General features: G+C 48.4%; 1 protein-coding gene across 1 annotated transcript in view; it reads left to right on the forward strand.

Moving 5' to 3' along the window:
• The window catches only part of GALNT17 (polypeptide N-acetylgalactosaminyltransferase 17), a gene marked incomplete at both ends in the record, with an annotated part of 478,260 nt that extends 463,855 nt beyond the window's left edge, over nt 1-14,405 (forward strand). The window contains 2 exons of the mRNA XM_082645128.1: nt 13,327-13,494; nt 14,277-14,405. Of these exons, the coding sequence (XP_082501254.1) occupies nt 13,327-13,494; nt 14,277-14,405 (297 nt within the window). The remainder of the gene's footprint in view (nt 1-13,326; nt 13,495-14,276) is intronic.
• Between the last annotated feature and the right edge of the window lie 4,985 nt (nt 14,406-19,390).

Here is a 19,390-nt window from a genome sequence, read left to right on the forward strand (position 1 = left end):
GCTGCACCGTCTGGGGTGGCTGCAGTTTGATGACTGCTAGATGGCAGGTATTCTGTTTCCTTCCTGAGTTCCCTCAGGGCTCACCGTCGAGGTGGCTGTAATCCCTGAGGACTGCGACATCCTTTGTTTACTGATACGGCAGGCAATATTTTATTTCTCACTAAAGAGTTTAGGGCTAGTGGAGTTTAGGCCATTGGTACAGGATGGCAGGGCTTCTGGAGTCTGGGTTTCCATCAGACGAGGCCAAAGGAAGACCGAAGTGTGGGTGGCTGAAGGTTCTAGACTGTCCTCATTGTACCATCTGCCTGGCTCAGGAGCTAGAGTTGTCCAGAGTGCCAAGTATGAGACACCTTGCTGGAATTCCACCCACGCAGTGGACCACTGAGGGTGCCATAGGTGCACAGAGGTTGGTTCTAGAAGGTGTGAATGAAGGCCTTCTCCAGGTTGCTCTGTGACATGGCCTTGCCATCACCAGCCGCCTGTTGGGAGGGCCCTGCACAGACCGCTCATGGCTTCCTCCACAGCTTCAGGGTCTTAGTGTCAGGTGACGGACTCTGCTTTCAAGGGACTCTGATCAATCATCTTGACTGCTTGATTCTGCTCCCTAAAGACTACATTCATGTCTGTGAAGTTCCTGCATGCCTGAGTCTGTGGCCCCTCCATGGAAACGTAAATGTCAATCAGCCAAATATTGAAGGTGAATCACAAGACACCTTGCAAGAAGGTTTTTTGTACAGGATGAGAGTTCTCATCTGCTCAATCTCAGTATCCCCTATTTAAATAGTTGATTTGGCCATGAGCAGGAAAGGAGATTTCAACTTGGTGCACATATGGACAGCCAGAGGGTCACCCTAGCACTCCAGATATTTTGTCATGCAGGCTTTGTTGGGGGTGAGGCTCCTGATACACTGCCAAGCTGAGCCAGGAGCTAGCTCAGCTCAGGAGTCACACATGGCTAGTGAAGGTCTTCGGTTCCTGCATCTTAGCAAAACTGGAAACCAGGAAATGACCCTTCACATCCTTCACCAAACGAATTCCTCCCTGGCGATGCTAAGAGAGGTATTGCCTTTCTGTGTGCTCTTCTGTCCAATGGGAGTTCCACATCACACCATATGTCTCCCTTCTTCCACAAACCTCAATGGTATTACAAAAAGTCCCTCTTTGTAAGAGAAAAGTCTGTGAGGAATCGGAGCGGAAAGCCACTTTTCTACTAAACTCATTCATAATTGGGAAATTCATAGTAAAATAACACTAAGATTCTATTTCTTACCCATGATATTTGCAAAAATTTTTTACTGTGACAACATACTCTGTTGTCAAGGTTCTTGAGAAATAGCCAGTGTCATAGATTGCTGGTAGAAATGCAAACTGGTGCCACCTTTCTGGAGGAGAGTTTGGTAACACCCAACAAAGCTTCAACTTAATTTTCCACTTACTTTTTATCCCAGCAATCCCACTTCCAGAAATCTACTCTGAAGATACATCTTCAACAACATGAAAATCCAGATGTACCTTGCTGTACTGTTTGCAGTTGCAAAATGTTGGAAGCTACCTTCATGCCTAGTCATGGGAGAGAGTAGTTGAATAAGCTGTGGCACATCCACACCATGGAGTAGTATGCAGCTATGAAAATTAACAAGGGCAATGGCTATGAACTAATACAGAGTGATTTTAACATACTGTTAAGTGAAAAAGGCAAAGTAGAAAAGAATACATATAGTATGCTAAGCCTTATTTAAGACAAATGCTAATATAAAAATAAACCCCTGTGTCTGCTCATCTGTGCAAAAAAGATGCAGGAAGGACCAACCAGAAACTAATGAGATTGGTTACCTACAGGGGGTGGGTGAGAATGGGATGGAAAGGACGTGGGAATGGAAGCAGGACAGAAGGAATGAAGGGACACTTCTCTCTGGGTCCCTTTATACACACATCTGACTCTTAGAACTACGATGATGTTTCAAATGGCCAAAAATAATAATAAATTCAACTAGAATGTGGGGAACAAGACCCAAAATGGAATGCCAATGGTGAAAAATGAGCCTGATGAGATTATAAATGAATTATGTAACCGTACAGAAGGATGGGGAAGAACATCACTAATCTAAGTAACTTTGGAACTGTTTGGACAATTTTGACTTGGTACTATAAGGTTAAAGAAAAAGGAACCACTGCATATACTGTATTCTAGTAAGTAAGCTTGTTTTCTGCAGGGGTCTGAGCTAACAATTCTGAAACTACTTTATACATAGAGTAGGATTGAACAAGTAAGTAGGTAAAGTAGGGATAATGAGAACCAGGTTTCTCACTGTTGGGGTGAGGGTACACACAAGGAAAAAGAGATGGTTAGACTGAATCCTGGGACATAGGACTGGAATGTGCAGGATCAGCATGAATTTATTTTATATGTTATATATGCACACATATACATATATAAAACATATTTATATATATAGAAATGTAGAAATAAGTTTGTCAAAAATATAGAAAAAAAATAAATGTGTGCACAGGTTAGTATACATACATATATTTCCCAGCTCTGAGAGGGTCTAGAAGCAATGAAACCCTGGTAGCAATGAAAACATCTAGTGCCCAGATTTTGGATGATTCCAGAAGGAAAATCTTGTGATGTCAGAAGAAAAGGAGGTGGTGGCTTGTCAAACGAACACAGGAGCCAACCTGAAAGAGTTCCTAATGGCCAAAGCTGGAACTCATTGAGCAACAAAATAAATAACAATACTATTGGAGTGCCATCCATATAATAATTTTTAAAAAGTCCACAAGTACATACTGATATAAATAAATAAATGGTGAGAGAGAGACAGCTCTTCCTTTCAGTAGAGTCCACTTAAAAAATGTAGAAGGGGGACTTCCCTGGTGGCGCAGTGGTTAAGAATCCACCTGCCAATGCAGGGGACATGGGTTCGATCCCTGTTCTGGGAAGATCCCACATGCCGCAGGGCAACTAATCTTGTGCGCCACAACTACTGAGCCCGTGTGCCACAACTACTGAAGCCTGCGCGTCTAGAGCCTGTGCTCCACAGCAAGAGAAGCCACCATGGTGAGAAGACCACGCACCTCAAGGAAGAGTAGCCTCTGCTCGCTGCAACTAGAGAAAGCCCATGCGCAGCAGTGAAGATCCAAAACAGCCAAAAATAAATTTAAAACATAAATGTAGAAAGGATGTGGGAAATGAAAATCACCATGGCAATCATGACAGTAATAGTTCAATTTTTTTTATTTATTTATTTTATTTATATATTTTTTGGCTGCGTTGGGTCTTCATTGCTGAGCACGGGCTTTCTTTATTTGCTGTGAGCAGGGCCTACTCTTCGTTGTGGTGTGCGGGCTTCTCATTGTGGTGGCTTCTCTTGTTGCGGAGCACAGGCTCTAGGCATGTGGGCTTCAGTAGTTGTGGCACACAGGCTCAGTAGTTGTGGCTCATGGGCTCTAGAGTGCAGACTCAGTAGTTGTGGCACACGGGCTTAGCTGCTCCGTGACATGTGGGATCTTCCCGGACCAGGGCTCAAACCCATGTCTCCTGCATTGGCAGACAGATTCTTAACAACTGCGCCACCAGGGAAGCCCATAACTCAAGTTTTTTTTTTAATGATTGTTATTCCTTATCTGGACACAAATCAACCAGTACTGTATACTCAATAAAGAGTTACTGTAATTGTTCTATAAATACTATTTAGAACATATATTGTGTAATGTGTATATCATTAGTATATTATATATTTTATTTGTATAAATAAATTAAAAGTGTGTTATATAAAAATTTTTAGAGAAGAAGATATTTGCATAGCTTCAAATTATCTCCCTTTGTAAAGGGAAAATAGTAACATTACAATTGAGAAGCTCAGAAGACACCACCTTAACCAAAAGATCAAGGTTAATGTCACTGGTAATAAGACACCACGGACCCCCTATCTGATGCCCTGAAGGGGCACAACATCACCTCTGGTTTTCTTGCTAAAAAATGTATAACTATAACCTTAATTTTAATCATGAGAAGACATCAGACAAGCCCACATTGAGGGACATTCTACAAAATAACTGTCCAGTACTCTTCAAAAGTGTCAAAGTCATTGCAAAAATAAATGAAAAAAAAATAAATGAAGAGAAGAGATAGTTCTGCCTAGACCAAAGATGACAGTGTTTGTGAACCAAGGATCATGATTAACCAGATTTTGTATGTTTGAGGTCCCCCTAAGCCTTCAAAAGATAGAAATAAACAAGATTAAAACTAGTTTTTTTTTACAAAAAACAAACAAACAAAACAAACAAAAAATGAAAGCCAAGGAGCTATCCCAGGTCAAAGGAGACCAAGAGACATAAGCATGAAATGCAATGTGGATTCAGGATTGGATCCTGAAGAAGAAACAGACATAGTTGGAAAACTGGGGAAATTCCCACGAGGTCTGTAGATTAGTTAACAGGATTGTACCAATGTTAATTCCCTTGCTTTGCTAATTGTATCATGATGATGGAAGATGTTAACTTTAGGATAAACTGGGTGTTAGGCATACAGGACCTCTCTGTACTATTTATGCAAGTTTTTGTAAGACTAAAACTCTTTCAACTTGAAAAGTTTTATAAAGCTGTTCAGGAGGTCAAGTTGGCTGGAGTTGATGGTTGAGAGGTCGAGGAAAGGGATAAGGAGATGAAGGTGACCCTCAAGTCCCTGGCTGGACGAGTAGAGCGTGGTGCCTTTTGCTGAGGTTGGGGTCCCAGGATGCTGAGTTCTGTTGTGAGCCATGTGAGTTTGGGGGTGGGGCTTTGGGAATCCCAACATGGTGTCCTCCCCAGGCAGCTGAACATTCCAACCCAGTGCTGAGGGCAGAGCTGCAGAGGCTGATAGGGCTCCAGGTGCGTCCCAGGGGACAGCAGGCCAGGGGTCCTAGGACAGACCGTAGTGTGGCTCCACATTTAGTGGGTGATGGGGCCAGAGCACTGGACACCAGAAAGGTGGGTGTCACACCAACCAAGGAAGAGCAGAGCCAAACACTGCTGCCCAGAGGGCCAGTAGCCAGACTGCACTGCATGTTCAATGCAGTAACAAAAAACCCGTGGGTAAGAGGAAGCCAGACTGGATTGGGTGCAGGGGAGAAAGGGAGGTGAGGAGGCGGAGACATGATGCAGAGAACTTTCCAGAAACTTGGCTTCGAGGGAAGGTGAGAAGACAGATGAAGTGGCTACGAGGGGCTGGCACTTGAAAGCATGTTTAAAAGCAGAATAAGGGGAATAAAAGACTAAACAAAAAGAAACTAGCTATGTTTCTAAAACATTAGTGGCAAATCTAGAGAACAGTGAGAATTAATGCTCAGAAAGTAGATGTCTGTCATCTGTATTTGAGTAAAACTATAATTTCCCCTGCATCAAATTATGGGATATTGGAGCAGAAATGTAGGCTTTTTTTTTTCCTAAGAGGAACTTATGAATTCGCCTCAACAGAGACATGGAAATCAACTGACCCACCAGCCCAGGTTTACCCTCCAAGACCTACAATTTCTAGCTCACCTAGCATAGCTTACAATGTTGAAGCCTCCAAACTCCAGGGAAGGGCATTCTTCTGGGGAGTTCCGGGGATGTGTTCTCTCCGTGGAACGTGAAGAGGCCGTGGCACATGGTGGGCAACTTACAAATGTTTAATGTTGAATGAAGGACACACAAATGGCCTATTAACTCCTGGGGCAGGGGGAAGGGGCCAGATGCTTTGGCCAAGCCTGTGTGGTGGCCCTGGGGTGAGCCCAGGATGGCTTCAGGCTGGGACAAGCACCAGGATACACTGGTGGGCTCAGCTGGGAGGGTGGAGATGGGCAGCATGAAAGGAACCACCGTGCCAGTGGGAGTTTTGACTTCTAGAATCGAGGGAAAAAATATAGTGTCTTCATTGGAAAAAAAAAGGGGGGGTGGCGTGCCCTGACTTTTGTAGGGTCATTGTCATGGGTTAAATAACATCTGCCAATGAACGAATGAACACCCCCAGAACAAGGCCCGGAGTATAATGGGTGTTCAGTGATGATGGAAACCTCATCCTAAATCTCTGGGGCTGGATCCATATCAGAGCATCTTCACACCCGCTCTCACGTGTGGACATCATAACCAGGCCCACGTCTAACTCCTCTGTGAAGACTCTGAATTTTCGGGTGGTCCAGGCTGATCTAGGCTGGCTTCTAGCCGATGGTTTGCCTGGGTACATCAGGGAACGTGGCAGGAGCAGAAAACAGGCTGAGCTCTTCTTCCCCCACTGCAGAGGCACTGCAGGAGGGGCAAGAGTCCAAGAGAGAGGCCATGGGCGCTAACGCCCCAGGGCAGGCATCCATGGAACACACAGTGGCTTTGGGGATGCTGAGTATCAATAGTCCAATTCAAGGCCCAACCCTTTCAGGAATGTGGCCCATTCCAGGCAAGGGCGTGTAGGATCTGGACCAAACCAGGGAAGGGAAGCGGGGGAGGGGAGGGGAAGGACAGGAGCAGAGCAGGAGGGGATGGGGGTCAGGCGTCCAACCCAAGAAGCGCACACACCCAGCCCAAGGGCGCTTGATGGGCTGGGGAGCTGCCTGAGGGTCCTGGGCTGCCCAGCAGTATGGCTGAAGCCGTTGGGGCAGCCTCCCCTGGGCAAATGGTTCTGGAGACAGTGGGAAGCCTGGAGTGGCTGAGTGTCGGGAAGGAACTAGGGCTGGGAGATGCTGGCCTCTTGAGCCCACACGGGAGCCGAGAGGGAGGAAGAGGAATCTGTAGTGAAGCGGGAGCAAGGCCCCAGTTCTCCACTGGTATGTGAGGTCTGGGGAAACAAGGGTAACAAACACACAGGGTTTACTGTACACTGCATCCTCTTCTCACTAATTTGTTTGGTTCCAGAACTACCCCATGAGATAAATCCTAAAATTATCCCCATTCTGAAGATGAGGAGACAGACTTCCAGAAGGCAAAGTAACTGGCCCAGGGTTATAAACTGATTTAGTGGCAGAGCTTGGATTCCTTAAACGGGCTCCAGAGTCTGGGTCCTTAACCGTATAATATGCTGTCTCCTTTGATGACACAGCACAAAGCCAGGCTGCTGTTGGAATTGGCAGAATGAGAAGGTGAGACAGATTTAACTAAGATCAGCTGAAAAGGGAAAAAAATGTTTGCCAGCATTTCCCTACCATACCAGGGTATAATCTTACCTTCCTGTTTCACAGATAGAGACAAGAAAGACATGCATCTGCTTACTGAAAAATAGCGTCTGTCTCTTTGAAAAGCAGAGTCTTTGCTCCTCTGACCAATTTAGCAGTCAGGGTGAGGTTGGCAGGCATGCTTAGGAATTTGCTCCTGATCCTTGGGAAGCAGGACAGGACTCTACTGCTCACCCATCCCCTGTCCCACTTGGCTCTTCCGACCCTCCTCCTGGTGCTCCCCACCCTCAGGACTCCTCTCCCAGAGGCCCCCAGCTCTCGCCACAGAGCTGTGTGGTCCAGACCCTGCCATTCCCGTACCTCCAGGGACACTGCCCCAGTCCATCCACTCCTGGACCCGTCTGCAGGAAAATCAACCTAAGGTTTTGTAGCACAAATAGGTCTCCCCATTCATTCCAAGTAGCAAGTGCCTTTTCTGGAAACACCGTGCTTGAATCCAGCATGGTGGGTCATAATGGTGGATGGGAGAAGATTGAGGAGAGAGGTCCTGGGGACCATCCCACCCCCCGGGAGCTGGCTCTCTATGCAGGAACTGTATCTGGTTCCATAGCATGCCTTCCAAGCTCCCAGATAGATTTTTAAATCAACTTTATTGAAGTATAAGGTCGGTACAATAAACTGCATCTGTTTAAAGTGTACAATTTGAGGAGTTCTGGCAGGATACACCCCTGTGGAACTCCCTGCTCAATCAAACTACAGAACATTTCCATTCCATTTCCATTCCTGCCCCCCCACCCGCCCCCGCCCGAGAGATTCCTTCTGCTCCTTTTCTCCACCCCGGCTCCCAGGCAGCCACTATGCATCCACTCTGAGATATAGTTGGAAATATTTTTTTTCTGTATTCAGTTGGAGTTCTGGCATGCCCTGGACAGTGATGGAGAAAGTCTATTTGTTTTTTAAAATGTACACATGTACACGTAGTCACCAGAAACCACTCTTGTGGCTTCAGCCATGCAACAAACAAATAAATTCACCCCAAAGCAGTTTTGAATCAACAGAACCCATCTCTCTGTCTCCTGGGTAGAAGCTGGATAAACTGCATTTTTCATTTAGCAATGGTTTTCTACCCTCACTAGGCCTGATTTTAAAGTGATAAGAAAGACCCTTAATATGAAAGCCATTGCAAGCCATGTTTTTATTGACAATCTGATAGATTTTGCCGTATTCCAGAGTTATTCCACAATTATTTGGCTGTTTTTTGTTTATTTGGCTATAACCTGCATATTTGAGTTTTCCCTCAAGGCTGTTAAATGTGGGTTAATAGTTTTATATGCCTCTTAGATCATTTCTAATAGAAAATTCCTTTTTCTCCTAAATGAGAATTAACTGTATTTGAGCTCAGAGGGTTTTTTCCTAATGCGTTAGGGTTGTGGATAATGACATTTATTTCTCATGGGCCCAGCAGCCAAATCTAGAATAATCCCATTCAATTCAAAAGATATTTATAGAGCTTTTGCTCTTTGCGAGATGCTTTTCTTGGTCCTTGTGCTATATAACAATGGGTAGGATGCTGCGGTGCTAAAACAACAATGACAAAAATCTGTAACAGGGAAAGACATATTAATATTACACAAGTATGTAACAAGTCATCTGTCAGACTAAGCCAAGAATCAAAGAGTTAGAACAAAAGGTGAGTTGGGGGCCTGTAGTAGAAGATCATGGTTACAAGTTTCTTCATAAATCCGTGGGCATTGGGAGCCATTGAAGGTTGAGGCAGGGAATGATAGAATCTGAATTTGCAGGATTGGGAAGGCCAGATGGAAATTGTGAAGGGCTGGAAGGAGGAGGACCAGTTACAAGCCTAGTGCAGCAGTTCAGTTCCCAGAAGAGTCTTAGCGGGGATGTTAGGAGGAAATATATGAGAAATTGGCCCTTCTTATCTGTGCTTCTGAATCTGCAGACTGAACCAACGGAGAATCACGTAGTACATATTTCTTGAAAAAAATCCATGTGTAAGTGGACCTGCCTAGTTCAAACCTGTGTTGTTCAAGGGTCAACTGTATAAACAAGAGAATTGACGTTCACATAAAAACTTATACAGGACTGTTCATAACAGCATAATTTATAATAACCCCAAAGTGGAAACAGTCCAAACATCCATCCCCTGGTGAATGGACACACAGGATGGTCCAGAGGAGGTGGGACTCTTCCATGCCTTGAAGGGAGGCACCAGAGAATATGGATCCACGTTGTCCCAAAGACTGGAGAGGAGGTGACTGGGAGCTGGAAGAATGGAAGGAGACATTGTGGAATGGAGAGAATTGTGTTGAGCTCTAGGAGAGTTGAAGTCAGAAAGTTCTAGAAGGAGCCCAGTAACTAACATTTCCAGGCAGGGAAACAGCTGAAGCAAAGCCCTGGAGGCAGGAAAGCAAGTTGGACATGCAGAGGATGGGGAGCGGAGGTCCTTACAGAAGGAGCACTAGGGAGTGGGGAGTGGTGGGGCTGGACTAGATGGGCTCTCAATCCAGGACTGGGGAAACTGGGGGACCTGGTGGATGTCAGGTCTCAGCACTCACCACCTTTCCCCTGACCCTGGCCCCTTGGCCAGGCCAGCAGAGCCCATTCTTGTGGCCTCCTTGTACGGGTTCCCGGTGTGAGAAACCACCTTCCCCCAGAAAAGAAATCCCGCCGGGCCCTCCTCACCTGGAGCTGGATATGTGGCCTTTTGCAGGTCCCAGAAGTCTGGGTCTTATTGTTTTCATGTCCTAAAAGACTTCAGAAAGGAGAGCTTCTAACTCTCAGTGGCATTTAGCTTCACTCTTTAAACATCTGGGTCACAGATATGCTCAGTTAATTAATGTTCTTAGCACTGCTCACGTGCCTGCTGGGTAATAGATTGATTCATAATTTCAATAAGCAGCTGTGTATATCTTTCCCCTGAACATAAAGGCAGCTTGCTGTCATTCGTCACTTTGCATTTGATGAATTTAAACACATTCAGAGAGACATTGTTGAAGGAGGGATAGGGCAGGGCTTCTGATTTTTTTTTTTTTTTTTTTTTTTTTTTTTTACCATTTTGCCTCTAACAGTTATTCTGATTTGGAACTAATTTGGGTTTAAAACACATGTTAACCACATCTCTCTCGCAAGGGCATGTAATAAACTCCTGTCACTTGTTCCTGAGGGGATCAGGCAGGCTCCCTTTGGGGATCAGAGCAGAGGGTTTCTGAGCAGCTTTCACCAGAAGAGAGAGCCCCTGCAGAGCATCTTATCCCCTGATGAGGCACTTGTGTCCTGGGGCAGAGCTACTTTTCTGCTCCATTCCTGGCCAGAAATGCCCAGGCTCTCAGGAACCCAGGAGCATCCGAGAGGAGGTCCCTCTGCTGCTCACCTGCTGGACCAAGGCTGCCAACCATCAAATCTCTGGAGACCCAAGGATAAAAGCCAGGACCCGGCCAGGTGACCAGATGTCTTCATGCCTGTTTCCTCTTCTTTGAAATGGGAAGGGTAATAGCACCTACCTCACAGGTTATTGTAGAAATTACATAATTTATTCTCTGTACCATGCTTAGAAATGGGGCAGAGTATGCCTCCAATACATGCTGGCTGGTAATATTATTTTGTAATGGATTAGGCGTCCGTTGTATATTAATAATGATCATCACTCCTGCTCTAGCCACTCCATAGGATTATGGGAATGAACATGAAGATTGTGCTTGCCTCTCGCCAACCTGCCCTGGAATCATCTCAGTGGGAATACAGCCCCATCCTTGTATTCTTAGTGCCTGTCCCCAGCCTGGGCACATAGAGGACTCTTCAAAGCATGTTTGTGGAGTTTAAAGGAACAGCTGTGGCTGCATTTTGTAAATGACGATGTTCATCACATTTGTAATGTGCTCATTCACAAACATGTTCGGAGCCCTTGGTCTGTGATTGTCTCCTAGGAAGAATGAAATAAACTGGACACGATCCCTGCCCCAAAGGAGTGTGAAAGACAGGTGAATGTATTTGTTCAAAAGTTGGAATACAGGGTTTTAAACAACATGGGCAGTCAGGAGAGGCCAAGGCACCAAACTAGTATGGACTCACAACTAGTTGTGAGAAGGATTGTCAGGCAATATCATCTGTGTATCAGATAGCTATTGCTGCATAACAACTACCCCAAAACTTAGTGGCATAAAACAATATGCATTTATTTATAATTGCTTACAAGTCTATGGGTCATCTGGATGGTTCTGTAATCTGGACCAGCCTCAGATGACTTGGGTTGGACTCGTTCACGCATCTCCCATCAGCCAGCAGCTCGGCTGAGGGCTGCCTGATCTACCATGACCTCATCCACTTGTCTGGTGGTTGACTGGCTGGTTGTTTGGACCACGTGGCTATCATCCTTTAGCAGGCCATCCTGGACTTACTGCCATGGTGGCGGTAGGGTTCCAGGAGGGTGGAAATATGCAAGGTGTATACCACCAACAGACGCATCCCCCTTTCTGCTACATTCTGTTGGCCAAAGCAAGTCACAAAGCCAACCAGTATTCAAGGATGAGGAAACAGACTCCACTTCCTAATAGAAATTGCAGCAAAGTCATATTGCCCAGGGTGCATAGAAAGATGTGGCCGTTTTGGGAGTCTACCCAATGCTACCTAACATTTGTTGCAGTACATAGAGCATGGAGCAAGCACCAGGACGGGGTTGTGCATTTAGGGTGTTTCTGCCTTTTCATCATTAGAAATAACATTGCAATAAATACCCTGTACATAAACTCTTTTCTTCCAGTTTTATTGATATAACTGACGTACAGCACTATATAAGTTTAAGGTGCACAGCATAATGATTTGACTTCCATACATCATGAAATGATAATCACAGTAAGTTTAGTGAACATCCATCATCTCTCCTGGGTACAAAATTAAACAGAAAGAAATTTTTTTTCTTGTGATGAGAACTCTTAGGATTTACTGTCTTAACTTTCATATATAACATACACCAGTGTTAATTATATTTATCATGCTGTACATTACATCCGTAGTACTTATTTATATTATAAGTGGAAGTTTGTACCTTTTAGCTGCCCTCATCCAATTCCCCCTCCTCCCCACCCCACTACATAAACTTTTGTTCACAGTTCTAATTATTTTCTTGGGATAGATTTTTTTTTTTCTTTTTTCTTTTCTTTGGCCACACCTCATGGCTTACGAAGGGATCTTAGTTCCTCCACCAGGGACTGAACCTGGACCCTCGGCAGTGAAAGTGTGGAGTCCTAACCACAGGACCACCAGGGAATTCCCAAGATTTTTTTTTTTCTTTTGCGGTATGTGGGCCTCTCACTGTTGTGGCCTCTCCTGTTGCGGAGCACAGGCTCCGGACGCACAGGCTCAGCGGCCATGGCTTATGGGCCCAGCCGCTCCGTGGCATGTGGGATCTTCCCGGACCGGGGCACGAACCCGTGTCCCCGGCATCAGCAGGTGGACTCTCAACCACTGCGCCACCAGGGGAGCCCTCCCAAGATTTTTTAAAGTAGATTTATTGGGTCAAAGGAGAGAAACATTTTAAAAGCACACTGCTTATATTTTGCAATTCCTTTTTGAAAGGTAGTAATTTACCCTCCCTCCAGCCCATCTTAGGCTCACCTTGACAAAATATAAATAATCTCTTTTTTTAAAACGTGGTGTCTCATTGTTTTGATTTTTGATTTATTTTAATACCTAGGAGGTTGAATGCTTTTTCATATGCACGTTTCTTCTTCAGTGAACTGATTCTTTGGGCCCTTTTGCAGCAGGGTAGATTTAATTAATCCCGGTTTACAAATGAGGAGGAAACGGATGCTCAGAGAGGTTAATTGACTTGTTCAAGGTGGCCCAGCCAGCTGGAAGCAGAGCCAAGCTTTAGAAATCAGATGTCCCGCTTTTTCACTTATTCCTGCTCCCTGCGTTGTTGAACAGAAGGCCAGACTCCTGAAACATTGACCGAGGACATGCTTAGAAGGAAATCAGGGAGTGGCCCAGGGAATCTGTATCCAGGCTTAGCAAGCTGTGGGCTTCCTGGACAGGGTGCCCCTGTGAGTTGGGTGTGTGTGTGGATGTGTGACAGGCCTGTGAAGGTGGCCGGGACTGCAGCATGGACAAAGTCCTGGGTGACCCATGTGTCCCTCGTGGTCTCACCTCTACCTTCCGTGGCCCTGCCGCTCTGCTCTCTCTCCAGCTGGCCCGCTACACCAAGGAGGGCTTCCTGCACCTGGGAGCCCTGGGGACCACCACGCTCCTCCCTGACACCCGCTGCCTGGTGGACAACTCCAAGAGTCGTCTGCCCCAGCTCCTGGACTGCGACAAGGTCAAGAGCAGTCTGTACAAGCGCTGGAACTTCATCCAGGTAAGTGCTCCACGGACAGGCCTGGCAGCCCAGAGCACGTGAGGATGCTGCAAGCTCCCCTGGGAAGGGCGGCCAGCAAAGTGCAACCCAAGGGCTCCCAGCTCAAGGCTAGGCACGTGGACTGCTGCACGTGTTCAGGTGGAATCACTGGGGCCTTTCCCCGTGAGACAGCCTTCAGGATCCCTGCAGCAGCGCTAGGCTGGGCTGGGCTCTGCTACATCTCGAGAGGGAGTTCGGGGTGATTTCTCTGGAATCTTCTAAATGCCAGAGGGATGGAGAAAGTCAGATTGAGACTATCCTGGGCAGTCCCCCATCCCGACACCATCCCCTACCAATGCTTTCACCTGGTTCAGCCACTCAGACTTGGCGAAGCTTATTTATTTTCTGACTTTAGGGTTTCCAGAGAAGGCCCAAAGCCCCAACGATCCCTCCCCCCTGGGCACAGAATTTTGGTGGGCTTGTTCCCCAAGAGGGGCCATGTGCCGGGCACTATGGTGGTTAAGTCTCTCTCTCTCTCTCTCTCTCTCTTTCTCTCTCTCTCTCCCCCCCTCCCCCTCTCCCTGTCTCTGTATCTCTGTCTCTCCCTGTCTCTTTGTATCTGTCTCTCTCTGTTTCTATCTCTGTTTCTCTCTGTCTCTCCATCCTTGTCTCTGTCTCTCTCTGTTTCTTTGTTCCTGTCTCTCTGTCTCTCTGTTCCCGTCTCTGTCTCTGTCTTTCCGTCTTGATCTCTCTGTCTCCTTCTCTATCTGTCTCTTCTCCCTCTCACCCCCACGTGCTCCCAGAATGGCGCCGTCATCAACAAGGGCACAGGGCGCTGCCTGGAGGTGGAGAACCGAGGCCTGGCTGGCATCGACCTCATCCTCCGCAGCTGCACGGGACAGAGGTGGACGATTAAGAACTTCATCAAGTAGTGGAAGGAGCTGGGGCCCTCGGAGCCTGGCCCCCGGGACAGGGTCTGCATCCTCTGGACCAGCCACGCTGGGAGAGAAACAGCACGGAGTCGGCAGGTGCTCAGTGGGCCTCCCGGGGCTTCTCCAGGGCAGCCTGGGGCCCAGATGGAGACACTGCCTCTCCATCAGGCATCCAGCTGCCTGAGGCTCACGCACCCTGGCAGAGCTCCCTGACCCTTCTCTGGGAGCACAGGAGCCGTGTATTGTGCAGCCTGGATACGGACCTGGTACCGAGGAGTGACATCACATCTCCTCCTGTTCTTCTTCTCATCCACTTGCAGGACTGGGACAGGCGGGGGCCCCTCCTTTTTCTCATCTCTCGTAGCAGCAGCAGCAGCTTCTGAATTCCACCCGAGCCCTCAACAAAGTGGAGGGGGGGTGGGTTCTGGGCCACAGCCTAGCTCCCCCTCCTCTGAGGAGGCAGCGAGGCCCTGAGACTCAGTGTCCCCCGGGTTGCTTCTGCCCAGACGCCTGTTCACAGCCCAAGATCGCCAGCCCCCAAACCTTTCCAGCAGGTGGCCTTGGACTTTTCTGGACCCCACCCCCGAGATGACCTGGAAGGAGCTGTTGCTTCCACGGTCACCTGGGCACTAGGATCCTATGTGCCTGGACCAGCTCTTCCATGTATGTCGTCAGCAGGGAGCCAGAGAGCACGTGTGGTGGTCTCAGCTGTGAGGGCCCCCAGGCTGGAGCCGGGCCCATTCTGCTCTGCCTGCCCAGGGGCCGGGGAGCCCAGACTCACAGTGGCTACCGCAGCGGGGAGAGCAAGCAGCCCCCATCTGGAGGTTAAGGACTGACGTCAGCACAGCATAGGGGGCCAGGACCCTGGAGGATGCTCGCGTGTCTCCCTGTGCTCTGCCAGCTGACAGGGAAGAAGGCAGTCGAGTCCCCTCTGAAGAGTCATAACTTCTTTCTGATTGCCCTCTGGTTAGGGTGCACTTATAAATCAGAGTTAATATATGGACGAGTGTGCATGCGTATGAGTGTGTGTGCCTGGTGGGGCGAGTGTGCTGCTGCCTGTGCGTGCGTGCATGGTGCGTGTGTCTGGGCGTGTGCATCTGAGTGCACGGTAGAGCAGACGTAGAGGTGTGGCCTTGGACTTGTCGCATTACTGCCAGCCCAGACCAGGTCAAGGATGCTGAGAAGCTTGCGGGGGGTGGGTTGGCCAGCAGGATGTGACAGGGCTGGCGCCCCAGATGGAAGGGTGACCGTCTGCCAGTTCCCATGTGTCTCCCTCATGCTGTCCAGCCAAGCCCTGCCCAGAACCAGACCCCATACCTGCCCAGTTTGGGGTTCACAGTGTCTCATTTGGTGGCTTCTTACCGGTGATCATCTCCCCCTTTGTGAAATAAATACACATGAGCACTTCCCAGCTCAGCCTCGTTTGCTTTTTGATTCTTCCAGATCCGGGGCCAGGAGGCATCTCCTGGGACGTGGCAAGGGCTTCTGGTTTATTAAAGGCAAAGAGCGTTCACTTCGTGGAGTGGGGACACGGCCAGCTTGGCCTTGCTCTCGCCTCCCCCCAAAGCAGGACAGAACTTGACGTGGGACACCTGCTTGCTAACCCCCTGTTGACCCCAGATTAAAAACGTCAGGTAGGTGCAGAAAGCTGTGATGGAGAAGAGGGCCGTGGGCAACCTGGCCAAGCGTCCTGACCCGCCTCTTCATGCTGCTGGCAGCCACTCCCATCTCTCGAGACCAGAGAGCCCATAGTGGAAGCCGCCGCCCCTTCTATTCATGGAGAAGCGAAATCCAAAAAGATGGCAGGCCTTCTGCCCTGGAAATGAGCCTGGAAGGAAACGGGCTGAAGTCCCCTGGGCATTGACAGCCCCAAGTCTCTTCCCTCCCAGGAAGCCAAGAAGATCCGGCTTGTTCGGTGTAACCCAACCCACAGACATGCGTGTCAACTGCCCTTTGGGGGGACTCTTTGAGAATCGGGGTCCATGAGCACAGATGGAAAATTCTGCTGTTTGGTGAGGAAGAGTTCATCAAACTTAAATAAATATCAGATCCTCGGGGTAACTATGAAGCCAAAGAGTCAAGGGTCTGCCGGTCCCCCGCGGGGTCAAGGGGGCCTTGGGTCGCATTCCAAGGCGGTGCTTTGAGGAGCGGTCCTGCCCAGACTGAGCCATTCTCCTCCTGTGTGGGTCTGAAGGTAGAAGCTCAAAGAAGGCAAATATTTCATTTTACCGTTAGCTGAGGCTCTGAGCCCAAATCCCCTGAGGTACTCAGTGGGCCCCTGTGGGATCCTTCATCCTCCGGGAAATGGGCCGAAATGGCCTCGGACCAGAGAAGCCGCAAGACCTGCTCTGTGTTCCCCAGCATCCAAACTCACATCGCCCTGATGGAGTTGGAACCCCACCCTCTGACTTGTTCACTGCGCTTTGGGCTCATTTCTATTCCTAAGGCTGCACCCCCAGCATACAGACAGCAGGAAGTGCCCTGGAGTTTTCAAGAGAGAAGCGCTGCTTTTCTTCAGGGCCACAAGGCAGCAGGCAGGATGTTTGGGTTTGCTTGTTTAGACGACGGGGATGAGGGTGCTGGTTTAGGGCCATGGGGGGCTCTCAGCCTCCAGACACAGCACATGTGCTGCAAATCCTGGCTCTGGCCCTTGCTTCCAGCATCCAGGAGGCCTGGGCTGTCTGTTCATATCAGCACTGGTTCCTCCCAAAGGCCAGAGCCTGAGGCCAGCATCTGGGTCAGCATCCTCATTGTCCCACAGCATCCCAGGGGCCCTGAAGGCTTGGGGGTGTCAGGCCAGCGGCCAAAGCAGAGAAGAGGAATTAACTGTAGCCAGAGAGGGAGGAGAGAAAAGACAAGCAGGGCCCTGGGGGAGCCTAGGGTCTCCGTGCTTTAGGGGAATTTGGAAGTTCCAGAGACCCATAACTCTGCATACCTCAGGCAGCAGGCTCCAAGCATCGGGCTTGAGTCCTGACAAGCTTTGTGCATCTCCCTCCATCCATGCGGTCCCGTCACATAGGTGCTTCCCGCTCTCCTGTCTGGTGGCCATTTCCTTCTCTCTCATTTTTTCCCCCTCAATTCATATGGCAAAAAAAAAAAAGAAAGAAAAAAATCACAGATGGTATTCCTGATCCATGTCCAAACCATCAAAGCTGACGCCTTTGAATGTTTTATTTCTCAAATGTGTTCTTTATACTGATTCTGGGGGCTACAGAAGAAGAAACCGAAAGGACAGAGAAAGGTCAGTTTGGGCCAGAAGTCATCATCGTAAGCCACTACTCCAAACCCTTTGACTTGGGTTTCTGAAGCCATGTTTTTTTTTATCTGATATTTTTTCCATTATTCTCAGAAAGTATCCCTGTTTCACAAAGGGCAGAAGTCAGGCCTGGGCAGAGCCGATGACCCGCACACCACTGGACTGTCCGGTGATCGGTTGTCCCTGATTTGTATGCAATCTCTCCTCCTTCCACTTTGCTTTCAAGGGCTGCTCTGAGAAGAGCTGAGTGTCAGCAGCCCAGGGATGGACTGGGGAGGAGCTCGGAGCCTACACGAGGAACCAGGTGGTCCACGAAGCCTGGAAACGGCCAAGGGGCCGGAAGCAGGTTCCCAATCCCCACTCATTGCCAGCGTGCCAGCCTCTTGTTTTGATTTGAGCTCCAGATGAGCAACTGGGCTGGCAGATCAGCAGCTCCTAATCAGCTGCCTCTTCCCCTCGCCTGAAGCACAAATCCCTGGGTCTCTCAGCTACTCTGCTTTCTTACTTAGGCAAGTTTCCAAGACCTACATATAGGGACAGGCGGCGGGCCCCGAACTCCAGAGGTTTACTTCAGTCCAGTTCAACAAATATATTTGGACACCTATTCTGTGGTTTGCTTTTTAAGACTTCCTGGAAGGAAGGAAAAGAGAGGGGGAGAGAAGGAGGGAGGGAGGGAGCAAAAGAAGGAGGAGCTAAAACATATTGAGCAATTGCAAGGCACCATGATGAATGATGAGTATCATGGTATTTACCCTTTAAAGTTTATATTTGAAAGAAGAAAACAGACACAATATATTGGGCTTCCCCACCCCTGGAGCTGGGGCAGTCATGAGATGGGGTCTATGCCTATCGGTCTAAATGGGGTTCTTGGTGTGTTAGCAGATTCCAGTGTTCTTTCCCCAAAGAGGCTCCAGCCAATGGGTAGCTCTTGCAAGTGTGGCTCCCAGCTTAACTTCCTCTGCTGCTTATTGATGTGGGCCCCCAACACTGTCCAAACACAAAAAACCAAGATGAGGAAGCGAGAAAGCTAGACAGGCATCACTGATGCAGCTGCTCGTTCCGGGACCCTGGAAACTGTCAGGCTCGCCAGTGATCATCATCCTTAATAAATGGTCGGGGGTTCCTGTTACTCCAGGGTCAAAATACCATCTAATCCACTCTCCCACTGGATGCCCATCCACCAGTCCTCTATCGGCTTGATAAACTCTACAGACAGCTAGTTCTAGGGCAGAAACCCTCTTTCTGACGGTGAACCAAACAAGGTCTGAATATCAGCAACTTCTTCCCACTGTCCGGCCCTCTGGAGCTCTGAAAACAAGATTAACTGCCTGTTCAAATCTACCTTGCACTTGGGCTTCCCTGGTGGCGCAGTGGTTAAGAGTCCGCCTGCCGATGCAGGGAACACGGGTTCGTGCCCCGGTCCGGGAAGATCCCACATGCCGCGGAGTGACTGGGCCCGTGAGCCATGGCCACTGAGCCTGCGCGTCCAGAGCCTGTGCTCCGCAATGGGAGAGGCCACAACAGTGAGAGGCCCGCGTACTGCAAAAAAAAGAAAAAAAGAAAAAAATCAACCTTGCATCTTAAGTCAGGGCCCCTCCTTGAAGCTTTAATGCTGCTGGTTGTAACTGAGAGAGAAACAACCTATGTTCCCTTGACGACAGCTTTATCATGGACAGAATTCATCTTTGCCGCCTGGTGAAATGGTTCACTGTCTTGGCTAGGCAGCCAC

The sequence above is a fragment of the Mesoplodon mirus genome (genome assembly GCF_964341445.2).
Source record: "Mesoplodon mirus genome assembly, chromosome: 15".
Lineage (NCBI taxonomy): Eukaryota > Metazoa > Chordata > Mammalia > Artiodactyla > Ziphiidae > Mesoplodon > Mesoplodon mirus.